Raw genomic sequence first — 15,255 nt, 5'->3', positions numbered from 1 at the left:
ATCACTCCTTCAAAACAAAACTGTGTTCCTTTAGCTGGTCATCATTAGCTTTCAAAGGTAATTGCTTTAGATCAGAAATAAGCAAATGTTGACAAATACCAGTATATATAAGTGAAATATGAAAGCATTCCAATAACAGTCTCACAGGAGGAGGGAGGGGTGAGCAAGGTGAGAAACAGAGAGGGCTGGGTGGGTGAGAGACAGTGAGATATGGTGATAAGAAAGGTGACGACAAAGCAGTAAAATTTCATGGGTTGTAATGCAGTAGAAAAACAAGATATTTGTCGAGTCCTGTCTGGTGGGTGTCAAAATATATTATAAATATACGTTGTAGATAGTTAAAGCAGGGGTTCATTCACACCAAAAATAACAAGAACAGGACAGTTGACAAAATAATAAATAAATAAACGGAGAAAAATAAAGAGATATTGAAGTATGAAAGGAACTTATAATTGTACGGAGTTTTTTTATAAACCCATGATGAGGTGGTGAGCTTAGGGTACTTGTGTAGTCCCGGCGACCCACAATTGAGGTTTATTTTTCTCCGTTTATTTATTTATTATTTTGTCAACTGTCCTGTTCTTGTTATTTTTGGTGTGAATGAACCCCTGCTTTAACTATCTACAACGTATATTTATAAAATATTGTTCTTCACGGAATACGATTGTACCTTTACTATATTTGGTTGATTTAACAACTGTCAAAATATATTATCATTTTGATTTTAAAGATCTTATGTTCCTGGATTCTCTTAAAATTTCCTTTTACTATTCTTACTATAAAATCATGATCTACTAATATCTCCTCAATGACTCGATCAATTAACCTACCCCAAACTGCATCTTCCCTACAAGTAAACCTCAATTCTCCACCCTTCCTTCTATCTCTCACCAATGCCTCTACTATGTAACCGACCCCTAAATTGTAACTTCCTGGAAATGTCCAGCTATCTTCTACTGTAATCCGCTTAGAACTGCAAGGTACAGGCGAAATAGAAGTCACTAATGTAATTTAATGTAATGTTGTCCCACGGAGGTGATATCCTGATGGACATTGCCATTTTTAATTTTAGATTCTGCTTTGTTTCTCCAATGTAGCACCCTTCTTTACACTTTTTGCATTGTTTCTCACCCCTCCTCCTATGAGACTGTCATTGGAATGCTTTTATAATTCACTTTTTTATACTGGTATTTGTCAACATTTGGTTATTTCTGATCTGATGAAGAAGGGTTACCTTTGAAAGCTAGTCTAATAAAAAAGGTATATCACCTGTAGTCCTTTTGTTTTATTTTTGTTTATTTCTATATATTACCTTAAAAAGTGGACTAACATAGCTACCACACCATTTCCCCCATTGAAAAAAGAACAAATTGGCCATTTTCCCTTTGGGCGCTCCTCTGGGAATAATCTAATCTAATCTATATATTTATATTCTAGCCATCTCCACGCTTGAAAACTCAAAACAGACTACAAAATCAGACTCTATTATGAGCTTAATTACACTTCATGTAAGTTTCCAATCATAAAGAAAGAAAAATACCACAAGGAATAAACTCTTTCATCTGAGTTCAAACAAAGATTGTCTGAGACAAATCTAGCTATAGAATTAGCCTAAGAATTTTTTTAAAAGAAGCAAATAAATGTCGCTATGTTTTATTGTATAATCATTGAGTGGGGGGTGGGAGAAAATGAGTGGTTATATATATAATTATAAGTGGATGTGCTTAAATTGATGTTTTATGTTTTATATATTCATGTATTGCACTTTTGAAGTATGGAAAATCAATAAAGAATTATTAAAAAAAAAGGAAAAAAAAAAGCTTCCAAAAACTGTTAATCTTAGCACCTTGGGTAACTTATTCCGTCATAGAGCTGCTGGGGGGTCCTATAAAGGGGAATACGTGGGAAACAATTGTGTGGTGAGCTGGAAGTGAGACACTGCTTGTGTTTGCAACATTCTAGAGCTCAGACTGTGATGTCATAATGCCTCATTCCACCAATGCCTAAGCTCCGTCCTCATCTGCGCAAGCCTCAAACACTTTAAAATCCTGAGTAGCAAAAAACAAAAGGAATTAACCCCAAAATATCCACAAAGAAGAAAATCCAGAGAAAACCAAAAAAACTCTGTGGAGTGACGATGTTCCCAAATGGACTTTATTTGAAAGTATCAAAGTTCCAAAGGTACACTAAAATCATCCACATAAAATAATTCCATCCACATAAAAGTAAATCATCCACATAAGAGCCTTAAAGGACCTAGTCCGCTAGGGATACAGGACCCAACATGGACCGCGTTTCGACAAAAAGTCTTCACGTACTCACCTTTATAGGACCCCCAGGGACCCCTGAAGAAGACTTTTTGTTGAAACGCGGACCATGTTGGGTCCTGTATCCCTAGCGGGACTAGGTCCTTTAAGGCTCTTATGTGGATGATTTACTTTTATGTGGATGGAATTATTTTATGTGGATGATTTCAGTGTACCTTTGGAACTTTGATATTTTCAAATAAAGTCCATTTGGGAACATCGTCACTCCACAGAGTTTTTTTGGTTTTCTCTGGATTTTCTTCTTTGTGGATATTTTGGAGTCAATTCCTTTTGTTTTTTTCTCTTACAGACAAGGCACAATAATTGATTTGTAAGGTACTTAGGAGCAGAACCGTCAAAACCTTTGAATAAACAATACATGCCAGTTTAAAACCTACTCTTGCCTCTATTGGCAGCCAATGCAGCTGTAGTGTGGTCAGGTGTCAGGATATGCACCATGGATCTGTATTAAGTAGGTCTTAGCCAAGATGTACATAAATCAAAAATGTTGCAAATTAATGCTGATAACTGATAGCAGTCATCAGTCCAATTGGTTTTATAACTGCTATATATTAATTTAGTTGATTATACTACTTATTAGTGATTGTACTTATCTTTAGTTGGCCGGGGGAAAACATTAATGTCCGACATGCATATGTTTCGCCTATATTGGCTTTGTCAAGGGCCATTCCCCTTTAAATGCCGTCTATTGCCATTATCCCCTATAATCCTGATAAAGAATATATGAATCCTGAATCAGATTGCTTATGGTATTTATAGAATCCAAATAACCCTCAAAAATTTTGTGAAAAACACTAAATACTTGTGAAATTGGCTATAACACAAGACAAAATATCCAACTGGATATGTAGGAGAAATACTATAAGGATCTCAAGCGCTCACAGCTAAAAGCTCGATGTATTTTTCAAGCTGATAACCATAGGGTGAGCTATCATTGGTCCTATGAATTCTCCTATTTATTTCATTTTTATCAAAACATTTTTATATATTTTAAATGTATTAAATATGGTAAAAAAACCTATTTTGCTTCATAAAAATTGCCTTGCAAATCTTTTTTTGATTCATTTACTGGTCTTCATTCATGAAGCTAAGTACTCTATAAATTATAATTTTGGATGGGAGAGTACTATTTATTAAATGAAGACCAGTAAATGAATCAAAAAAAGATTTGCAAGGCAATTTTTATGAAGCAAAATAGGTTTTGTACCATATTTAATACATTTAAAATATATAAAAATGTTTTGATAAAAAATAAAAATTAAATAAATAGGAGAATTCATAGGACCAATGATAGCTCACCCTATGGTTATCAGCTTGAAAAATACATCGAGCTTTGAGCTGTGAGCGCTTGAGATCCTTATAGTATTTCTCCTACATATCCAGTTGGATATTTTGTCTTGTGTTATAGCCAATTTCACAAGTATTTATAGAATCCAGCCATAAATAAGTTATATAGCTACTCCAAATTGCACTAGCCAAGAAAGAAGCTCATCTGAATTGCAGGTCTTCTTTAATATTCGTGGATTCAGCATTCACAACTTCGGTTATTTGTGAGTTTCTAACAAAAGGTAGCTAATGGAGCAATACAAGAGGACATCCACTCAAACTCAGGGGAGGGAAGTTTCGTGGAGACACCAGGAAGTACTTCTTCACGGAAAGAGTGATTGAGCATTGGAATAAGCTTCCAGTGCAGCAACCCAGACTTCAAGAATAAATGGGATACCTATGTGGGATCCCTACGAGGGTCAAGCAAAGGAATAGGGTCACTAGGGTATAGACCTGAAAGAGCGGGTCAATAGAATGGCAGTATAATTATAATCAAGGGGGTCAGTAGACTTAAAAGGTGGGTCAATAGTGTGGGCAGACTTGATGGGCTATAGCCCTTATCTGCCGTCATCTTTCTATGTTTCTATGTTTCCACCATAATTTGCAGTAAATAAATATACAACAAAAGTTATCTGATGTCAAATACTGAAAATTGTAAGGAGTTGCTGCGTTCCAAGCCTCTTTCTTACCAGTACCCACCCCCATAACTCATCTGCTTCCCAAAATGAGTCTGTTTATGGAGAGACTCCGCCTGCTTTCTCTTAACCTTAGTGACTTCTGGGAGGCGAGCGATGTGGCTTCTTGAATTGCTGGGCGTTAATACTTGAAGGTAGATGTGATTGGCTTGTGTGCATAGGTATTGTGAGTTAGTGATGTTTTTCTTCACGGGGGCCATTGAAAAGTGTAGAAAATGGGGGCAAGATTTACACAGAAGCTTGTGGCTGTTCCTGAGTCATGCTACAAAAACAGACAACAGTTCCAGAGTGGCTGAGCAATGCTGCTCTACGCTGATGGGAGAATTGTGTCTTAGCTGACCCACTGCTGCTACAGAAACTCTAGTAAGTGACTGGGTGGGAGAACAAGGAAGAGTGGAGCAGGCTGTTCCCATGGTTGCCTCTATTGTAGGGCATTAAAATGCCACACCAGCTGCTGAAGTAAGCTCCAAGATGGTGTCCAGGAGTTTCTTTTAGTTATTTGCAAATTTATTGGTATTAGTGAGGGGGTTGCACACCTAACCCCCGTGAATATGGACTGTACTTTGTTATAGTCTATGTTCAAGTAAAAAAAAGTCCCTTTCTCAACTCATAAGAACAAAGAACATAAAAATTGCCATACTGGGACAGACTGAAGGTCCATCAAGTCCAGGATCCTATTTCCAACAGTGACCAACTCAGGTCTCAAGTAACTAGCTAGATCCCAAGTAGTAAAACAGATTTTATGCTGCTTATCCTAGGAATAAGCAGTGGATTTCCCCAAGCCATCTCAATAATGGTCTATGGGCTTCTCTTTTACAAAATCAGCCAAACCTTTTTTAAACCCTGCTAAGCTAACTGATTTCACCACATTCTCTAGCAACGAATTCCAGAGTTTAACTACACATTGTGTGAAGAAATATTTTCTCCGGTTTGTTTTAAATCTACTACTTAGTAGCTTCATCGCATGGCCCCTAGTCCTAGTATTTCTGGAAAGAGTAAACAAGCAATTCACATCAAAAGCAGAATGGATTTAGCAGCTCCGTGATGTCTTCTAAGAACTTCATATGAACACACAGCGTAGGCTGTGCTTCAACAATAAGACCATACAAGCAAGCAAATAGTTTAACAGAGAGAAAAAAGTCAATTACTCTTTCAATAGAAGTTCATACCTACTGCAACCTCCCCAAAGCTGATGTTATTTCTTCCATTGTCAGAGATGATAATAATAGGGGGTGCGACGAAGGGGCAGCACAATTCCAGGTACAACGTATTGTAAGGGCTGGGAAGGTAAATCCAAAACTGTTACAGATTGATCAGTTGTTGCAGTGATACACAGTTATTGTTGTGAGAATCATTCATTGCATTCAAACGAAGTTTGCACAGTTAGAAATATTCAAGGAAAATCACTAGAAAATCATAACATTCTTCTCCTTTAGAAAGTTATCAACATGGGCTACTGCTAGGATGAGTTATTTTACCACAAGTAGTGCTATTTTAACATAGAGTCTCATTGCATAAAATGGGACCTGTGCTAATATAGCACGAGTTAGTGGTAAAATATCCCATCTTAACAGTAGTCCTTGTTGATAACTTACCCCCTAAATGACCCTCTGAGCTAGATGTGACAAGGAATGTATATATAAAGTCTAGGTTGGGTGCAGTGGCATAGTAAGGGTGGGGGGCACCAGCAACTGTTCTCCTCTCTGCCCCCGGCTCCTTCCTGTTTCTCCCTCCACTGCGCATGCGCCTTCATTCCACTCTCCCCTCCCCCCGACTGTTCCTCTAGTTGTTCGGGGCATGAACAGCAACTCTAACCCGCTGGTGCCTCCATCAGCTCTCCCTACGATGTCATTTCTGGGCCACATACCTAGAAAGTGACATCAGAAGGAAAGCTGATGCTGACACAGGCAGCAAGTTCGTGATGCTACTTGCGCCGGGAGAGTTAGAGGTATAGGAGAAGGGAAGGGACGCATGCGTGTGTACGGCGTGGGGGGGCTTATGCAGGATGGACATGGGGAGGAGAGAGGGGCTTATGCAGGATGGACATGAGAAGGAGAGATATGCAGGTTGGACATGGGAGTAGAGAGGGGCTTATGCAGGATGGACATGGGAGGAGAGAAGGAGGAAGGAGAGAGAAGGCACATACTGAATGGTAGTGGGGAGGAGAAAGGGGCAGAAACAGGGAAGACAAATGCTGGATGGAACAGGGAGGAGAGTAGAGCAGATGCTGGATGGAAGTGGGGAGAATTGCTTTGTAGATCCTGAGTGAAATTTGTAGTGTTTTGCATTACTTCACACTATACCATCTGGGATTGGATTTTGAATTTGGATTTAGATCACACCTTTCTCAGTAAGGGCTCAAAGCAATTTACATTCAAGTACAGTAGGTATTTTCATGGTCCTAGAGGGCTTACCATTTTTAAGTTTTATATCTGAGGCAATGGCAATATCCAAGATCTCAAGCAACATCAAGGGGATTTGAGCCCTGACTTCCCTGGTTCACAACCTGCTGCTCTAACCATATTTGGTAACTCAGCAGAAAACTAGAGGCTAGTGAAGCTGAAGTCTGGTGACTCTTTGGCAACCTACCAAAAACATTGCTAGGTCAATTATTTTATGGTTGCGTACTTGGAAGACACTGGACTGTGGAGCTAGAGCTGACTGAGAGCCAAGTGTTAAGTACCGCATATATTTCCAGAATACTGCAAATACTATTCTGTTCGATAAAGAGTGGTTCTCATACAGGGGGGAGTAGTGTTTTTTTTTTTTAGCTGTACTAAATATTCAGTATCTGAATTTCACTCAGAGTAGCTATAAACTACAGGTGAATAAGTAGGAAAAGCATGCAGAGTATAGCTTGTGGAATTCTTTCCAGCCTCATAAGTTGTACTTTTATTGATGTTTCAATCAAAATAGAAGTTAGAAATAAAAACCACTATAGGCTTAAAATGTTTATTTGCAATGCCTTAGGCCTATAAAATTGCATAAAATCATCTTTATGCTTTGAGTGGAGAGATACAGGGATGAAAATTAAAACGACCGGGAGGAGATGTGGATGAAAATGTGGGGACAGGGATGAATCTTTGTCACATCACTCTCTAATACACTCTCTAAATTGACTTTGCATCTAGGTAGGCAACTACTGAAAACTGCCACAGAATCAATCCAGCAAATATAATTCTATAAAATAAAAATTCATTTCAGATCATTCATACATATAGGTCCACTTATTCTATTATCTTATACCTGTAGTTTAAATTAGGCTTTTTTGGGTCGTCGGAACCTGCAGAACTAGCTACAAAGCATGGCACAATGTGTCTCTCAATGTGTCCCGAGAACCTTCGGAAGATGGCAGTCTGGGCATCAAAGTAAACATCTGAACTACAATCAGGGAGAAGATACAAGAATGTAAGATACAAGAATGTACTGTATGAGCAGCGAAACTGTAATATTATTTCTCTAGGAGCAGCTAAACTGATTTTTAAGAAACTTTAGACATTCGTCTCTTTAAGTAATTTATGCAATTCCCATCATGTTATCCCAGCTTTACAACACCACCATTGGCTTCCTGTTAAATTCCACATACGATACAAAGTTCTATTAGTTTTCAAAGCATTTAGATCAATGACTCTATCCTATTTAGTCTCTCTTACTATTCCCTACACACCAACCCGACTTTATAATTAATAAATAATCATTGTATAGTCCTCCTTGGACCTTGCTTGGCTCAGTTGGGAACCATAAGATATACCCTCTCTTCTAGGAAACCGCGCTAGCAGTTTTTAGCGCAGAGAGCCGTGCTGAATGTCCCGTGCTGCTCCTGACGCTCATTGAGTTCCTATGAGCGTTAGGAGCAGCGCGGGCCATTCAGCGCAGCTCTCCGTGCTAAAAACTGCTAGCGCTGTTTCGTAGAAGAGGGGGATAGTGTCTTTTATTTTATAGACCCAGTCCTTTAGAATTCGTTACCATCTGCAATTTGTGAGGAACTTCCCTGAAAATTTTTAAAATAGCCGTTAAAACATGGCGCTTTCAACTCAAGATGTCACTTGATCGGACTGAAACCAGGTGGATTTGGGTGGCTGCCCTGTAAAGTGTTTGTCTTCCTTTTTGTTGGCTTTATTATCTGAAATTGTGCAATTCTTTTGGTTTTAGTCTGTGGTATAATAAGTTCTCAATAAATAACAGCGTAGCGATGGAGAACTTCAATTCTTGAAGGCCTGGCTTTCAAATTATGTCACTTTAATCAATGATCCAGATATGCTAAATTTTCCTCATGAATGTTCATTATCTTGAAAATGAAACTATGGCACTAGAGCAGGGGTGCCCACACTTTTTGGGCTTGTGAGCTACTTTTAAAATGACCAAGTCAAAATGATCTACCAACAATAAAATTTTAAAAAAACACAATGCACACTGTATGCATAGAAAATGTTAATTATCATTCCTATTCCAGGGTTTTTCAAAGAGGTCAAAGCAGATGACTCTATGCACTATCACCTCAGTAACAACCATACAAAAATAGACAAATATACCCCCCTCCCTTTTTACTAAAGCACGATAGCAGTTTTTAGAGCGCAGGGAGCTGCGCTGAATGCCCAGCGCTGCTCTCGACGCTCATAGGCTCCCTGCGCTAAAAAACTCTATTGCGGTTTAGTAAAAGGGGACCTTAGTGTAAAATATAGACATTCAGACACATTTTGATCACTAAATTTAAAATAAAATCATTTTTCCTACCTTGTCTGGTGATTTCATGAGTCTCTGGTTGCACTTTCTTCTTCTGACTGTGCATCCAATCTTTCTTCCCTTCTTTCAGCCTGTATGCTTCCTCTCCTCCAGACCTCATTCCCTCCCCCAACTTTTCCTTCCTCTCTCCCTGCCCTTTCTTTCTCTCTGCCTCCCTTTCTTTTTTTTCTGTTTCTCTTCTTTCCTTCTGTCTCCCTGCCTGCCCTTTTTCTTTCTTTCTCCCTGCCCTCCCCCAAGCCACTGCCATCGGGGACCAGGACCCAAACCGCCACCAATAACAGGTCCGAAAGCTTCCCCTGCTTCGGCCGACCAGAATTCCTCTCCCCGACGTCAATTCTGCCGTCGGGGAGAGGAAGGCTGATTGGCCCAAGATCACGATTGACCTATTGGGGGAAATGCTGCCGGGTCCTGCCTTAGCGGAAACAGAAAGTAGGCAGGACCCGGCAGGAAGAAGAACAAATGCTTCATTAGCCTGTCTCCTGCATTAGCCCGTAGCGAACGCTTGCTTCAGGGCTCTCAACATGTGCGTGCCGACTTCCCTTCTCTCCCCCCCCCCCCCGGACATAACTTCCGGTTTCGGAGGGAAGAGAATGGAAGCCGGCATGCACACGTTAGAGCCACGGAGCATAAGTTCGCTACAGGCTGAAATCTCCAAGCCGTTTTTTTTTTTTGTTTTTTTTTAAATGTTCAGCAGCGGCGGCAGCAGATGACAGCTGAGCGGGCCGCCCAGCTAAAAGGCCCTAGAGAGAACACTGGAGAGGAAGGCTGATCGGCCCGGTAGATCAGGACGGCAACACGAGTCTATCACGGAGCCCGGGATGGGCTCCGCGATCGACTCACGTTGCCTTCCTGAGCTACTGGTCGATCGCGATCGACGTGTTGGGCACCCCTGCACTAGAGGATCAGAGTTTGCAGGACCTGCTCAAGTAACAGGATATATGATAAAACGGTGCTCTGGCCCTGGGATAGGAGTAAACCTGCCAAGCTCTCCCTGACTAGGGTTACAAGATGTCCAGATTTTCCCGGACATGTACTCCTTTTGAGGACATATCTAGGGGTCCAGTTCAAAACCCGGCACTTTGTCCAGGTTTTGAAAAGCTTTCCTTTGGGTAGGAGGGCATCCACGCAAGTGCAGATATGACACGATGACGAACACACACATGCGCGTGGGGGAGGGTCTAGGGGGTGTCTGAATTTTCCAAAAGGAAAATCTTGTAACCCTATCCCTGACACTCTCTTACTTCTTCCTCTCCACCTAAACAATTAAACATTTTTCACAACCATTTATTCATTAAAGCTGAAATAACTAATCTTATCTTATTTTAGTAAGCCTTTCCATTATCAACCTACTCAGGTTTAATGTCATCTGGATTTAGTAGTTGGCCGGGGGTAGAGATCTCAATTTTATTAACAGCATGCTTCGGGGAAGTACGTTCTGTGGTTTTCGGGGAGGTATGGCCTGTGGATTTGGGGGAAGTATGGCCTGAGGATTTCTTTCTACCTTTCTTTTCAGACTTTGTATCTCTCTTTTCCTTTTTACTCTACAAGAAGAAGAAAAAAATGTCATCTATAGGCATCCAGATTGCATTCTGATTTGTTAATAAAGCCAAGTTACTTACGAGTGTCCTCTGTGGCATCAGGATACAGTTTTCCCATTTGGGTGATGTCATTTGATAGAGCCCACATGAGAAAAAGCCTCTACAGTTTAGTTCAACTTCTAGAAACTTTTCTGAGACATATTGAGTATATATAGAACTTCCTGCACTGCACAGTCATATGATACGCCTTCAGTCTATAAGCTTGCAGACTACAGCTGCTAAGGAGATTGGAGGTTATGTGAGGACTCTGCTGTCTACAGAGAACCAGTGATCCCCTAGGAGTACCACAAAAAAGCTAAGGGTCAATAGTCCCTTCATATAGCCCTAAAGGTACCATGCTTGTTCTTTAGGCCAGAGTTACTTTTAAAACTTTTCTCCATTGTCCCACAAAGATCTTCAAAAGACCATCAGTTCCATGAGACACTTCAGTTCTCGTTTTGATGGGGCCCCTTCCTAGTTACTAAAGGATTGCTGGTCTACCCTTTCACCTATTCTACTAGATCTTATCAACACGTGTCTGACCCAGAGCACTGTTCCCCAACAATGGAAACACTCAGTGATCAGGCCACAGTTAAAAAAAAAAAAAAAACTTTCCTGGTCCTTATCTTCTGTCCAATTTTCATCCAATTCACAATCTCCATTTCATTGCCAAGCTTACTGATAACAGTATTTCAACAAGTAATCAAGTTTTGAGATTCAAGCAATACTTTTCATTCTTGGCAGTCAGGTTTTTCTGCTGGTCATAATTTAGAAACAGCTCTTTCCACTATGCTGAATAATATAATTTGCTTCTTGGACTCTAGGAAAGATATGCTAATTCATTCGGATCTTAGTTTGGCATTTGACACAGAATCATAGAAAATGAGGCAGATAAAGAACATATGGCCTATCTATTCTGTCCATCTTTACCACCTACTATCCCTTCCTCTCCCTAAGAGGTCCTTTGTGCTTGACCCATACTTGTTTGAATTCAGATAGTCTTTGTCTCCTCCATTCCACACATCTACTCCCCTTTCCATAATGAAGTGTTTCCTTAGACTATTCTTTGAGTCTACCTCTTTCACCTTCATCCTGTGCCCCCTCATTCCAGATCTTCTTTTAGACTGAAAGGGATTTGCCTCCTCTATATTTATGCTATGGAGGTATTTAAATGTCCCTATCATATATCTCCTTTCCTACCTTTCTTCTAAAGTATACATGATGAGGTCTTTAAGTCTGTCCTCAAATGCTTTATGAGAAAGACCACTGATTTTGGACAGATTCCATCCTGTTTATATACAGTACTCATGAAGGTGTGGTCTCCAGAATCGCACATGGTTCTCCAAATGAGGTCTCCGACTTACAAAGAAGCACTATCGCCTTCATTTTCATGGTGGCCATTCCTCTCCCTATGCATTCAAATATCCTTCTGGCTTTTGCCATCAGTTTTGTCCTCCTTAAGGTCATCGGTCAACTGCTTTCGCCCACTACTTATGAGGAATTCAGAAAACGTCTAAAAATTCAACTGTTCCTAAAGTATCTAGACAACTGACCCACTCTTCTTCTTTCTCCTCCATAGTGATTCCTCTGTCCTATTAATCTCTTTCTCCTCAACAGAGCATTTCCGGTCCTGTTAACTTTCCTCTTCCCCCCTCTTAAATTCAATCAATTTGTACCTCGCTTAATCTATTGTAAACCGCATAGAACTTAACGGTATTGCGGTATATAAACTGTTATTATAATTATTATTATCGGACATGATCACCTCCAAGTTCGGTTCTTCTTTTGTGCATAGACATACTTCACCCTCTGTAACGTACTGCTCTCTTGAATTAATGCACAACCTGCAATATAATAATGGGAGTGCCCCTTCTTTTTGTGGTGTTAGTTTTGGGCTTGCCGCACATTAACTCCCAAATTCTACAAAAAGCGCTAATCATTGTGTGTGCAAATTTGGGCGCATGCCCAATTTATACATGCAATTTCATTGAATAACAAGCCAATTAGTTCAAATAATTGGAATCTTAATTAATTATTGGCGCTAATTAGTTTTTAATTATAAGACATGCATGTAAAGTAAGGTGTGCTATCTGAGCCTAAATTTTACGCATGGCAGTGTGGAAACGGGAGGATCAGGGGCAGATCAGGAGCAAACTTACGAGTTTATAGAATAGTGCTCAGCGTTTCAGCACTGATTTTTTTTTAGGCGCCATATATAGAATTCAGTCCTAAAAGTCTGCTTTAAAGCACATCAAGCCCAAAATCGAATACATTTTAGGGTCCCTATACAAAATGTCCTTCCACAGTTTATAGGCAGTGCTTCGGTCATGGCTTTGTTGCCCCAAAACTTGATTAAATCTTTCTTACCGGCAGTTCTGTTTCCTTGATACTTTCCCTTTTCAGAATGGCTCTTGACTCAAGTATTTTCTGCAGTATCCTCACACCTTCTTCCTTGATTGACTGCTCCGACAGGGTAGGTCTGAAGTAAACCCGGACTAGACATTTCTGTGATTAAGAGAGCAGATCATATACATAGCATCTGAGAAATTAAATATCCATTGTCTTACTCCTCTTCTTTCCACGTGTTCATAGGATAGAGGGGGGGGGGAAGTCCCCTTTCAATCATTATAGAGTCTATCCACTAGTACCATCCCTTAATGCACCCTGAATTGTTATATTTTGTTATGATGTGACAGCAAATTACTCTGGGTTATTATTTTGAAAAGTGAGGAGTTCATTGGCTTCTATCAACTTCCTGATAACATCAAAGGTCTCAGAATACTAAATGCAATCTATTAGTGAAATAATTAGCAATATCTCTAAATCAACATTTTGGAGAAGACACCCAAAAGTGGCACAAATAATCATATTCATTTAGTCAATTAATTTCACTATCTATTTAAGAAACATTATTTCAATGCCTATTACCTCCCCTGGCAAAACACTGCCAACAGATGGATTGATATCTATAGGAGAACCTTCCGGTAAATGAAACTCAAAGAAAGTGGGTCCAACTGGGGCAATGACTCCTTTGCCAATCCTGGGGACATCATGGGTGAAGTAGTTGCGGCTGGTGTGAGAGTTGATCACATACAGGATGGCTGTCGATACGTCGTTTAAGGTAGTTGCAGCAAAACGAATTAAGGAATGGGACAGAGAAAGAGGAGGATGGACTCCGATGGCTTTACAGAACACCCTGAACTTTCTAAAAGAAACAAACACAAGCTGAGTTACTTTTCCAGTCTGCTTACATTATCATTTATACTTGGATCAACTATATGAAATTGAATAATTCTTTTAGAGGCCTTACTAAGTTGTGCGAAGCAGTTAACGTGGGAATTAGCACACACTCAGAGTGTGGCGGTGGCTTGATAGCATGCACTAATTCCTGAGTTAACTACCTAATGCAAACTTGGGTGGAGAATAAGTAGAGAATGAGTAGAAATTGTACCATAGTAAGTTATAAACAGTTAAATATTAACGTGGCAGATATTACCACCTGAATAGGTGCAGTCAACATCACATTATCTGCAATGCACTTAGCACAAGATAAAGGCATGTGATAACCATACTGGAAGATGCTGAAAATGTTACCAACAGTTCAAGCAGAGGTTATGCAATTATCATGTGTTAATTTGACAATTCATGCACAGTACCTGCAAAGGTTTCGTGCACTTTAGTAAACAGACACGTTAATACTTATCTTATTTTTTTTTTGAATATATTTTTATTGTAGGAACCAATCACAAGAGATGATTGTTTGATCTCTTGCCTAGCTGTATTGCCTATCTGATTATTGTTTCTATAGTGTTATCTTATTTAATGTGCTGTTATCCTCTTTGGGAAATTTATTTGATAAGGCTGTTTTTCAAGTTTATATATATGTGGATGACATTACTATTTTGTTCACTATCAGTTCAACATTAAAACACACCTATAGAAGGGAGAATACTTTATAAATTCTGTTGTATACTATTTACAATAGATTTTGGAGACACTCCAGATGATAGGCCTCAACTCTTTAATTCTTCTAATAATCCATCATTGAATCTGAGAAAATAATGATACTTTTCCATATCCAGTCATTAAGAATTTAAGATACAATAGATCTTTTAACTCCACATGGGCTTATCAAGCAGCAAAACTTTGGAAAACTTTACCAACTAATATTAACCAGCAATCAAATTTTAAGATTTTCAAAAAAGACCTAAAGACCTACTGTATCTATGTCACGAATTTGTTATTAATAATTCCTAAATATTGTAATACTATTTACCCCCCTTTAACAAAACCGTAGCATGGTTTTTATTTCCGGCCGTGGCGGTAACAGTTCCAGCGCTCATAGAATTCCTATGAGCATCGGAGCTGTTACTGCCCAGGCTGGCGCTAAAAACCAGGCTACGATTTTGTAAAAGGGGGGTGGGGGTGGGATAGTGGTGGTAATAATTTGTTTCTTCATAATTATTTATGTAAACCGTTGTGAACTTCATGGAGGTATTGGTGGTATATAAATAAAGAGTGCAATGGTGCGACCTCATCTGGAGTACTGTGTCCAGTACTGGTCGCCGTACCTCAAGAAGGACATGG

The 15,255-nt window shown here is 39.6% G+C and overlaps 1 protein-coding gene across 7 annotated transcripts in view; it reads right to left on the bottom strand.

Moving 5' to 3' along the window:
• The window catches only part of CFAP74 (cilia and flagella associated protein 74), a 194,777-nt gene that overhangs the window by 76,128 nt on the left and 103,394 nt on the right, over nucleotides 1–15,255 (bottom strand). For all 7 annotated transcript variants that reach the window (XM_033922641.1, XM_033922646.1, XM_033922642.1 and 4 more), the window contains 5 exons: nucleotides 13,597–13,873; nucleotides 13,036–13,173; nucleotides 10,442–10,632; nucleotides 7,595–7,729; nucleotides 5,518–5,627 (listed from right to left, as the gene is read on the bottom strand). In XM_033922641.1, the coding sequence (XP_033778532.1) occupies nucleotides 5,518–5,627; nucleotides 7,595–7,729; nucleotides 10,442–10,632; nucleotides 13,036–13,173; nucleotides 13,597–13,873 (851 nt within the window). The remainder of the gene's footprint in view (nucleotides 1–5,517; nucleotides 5,628–7,594; nucleotides 7,730–10,441; nucleotides 10,633–13,035; nucleotides 13,174–13,596; nucleotides 13,874–15,255) is intronic.

This window comes from Geotrypetes seraphini, chromosome 15 (assembly GCF_902459505.1).
Source record: "Geotrypetes seraphini chromosome 15, aGeoSer1.1, whole genome shotgun sequence".
In the NCBI taxonomy this organism is placed as follows: Eukaryota; Metazoa; Chordata; class Amphibia; order Gymnophiona; family Dermophiidae; genus Geotrypetes; species Geotrypetes seraphini.
The sequence above is the reverse complement of the archived record's forward strand: the minus strand, read 5'-3'. Positions and strand labels throughout refer to the sequence as shown.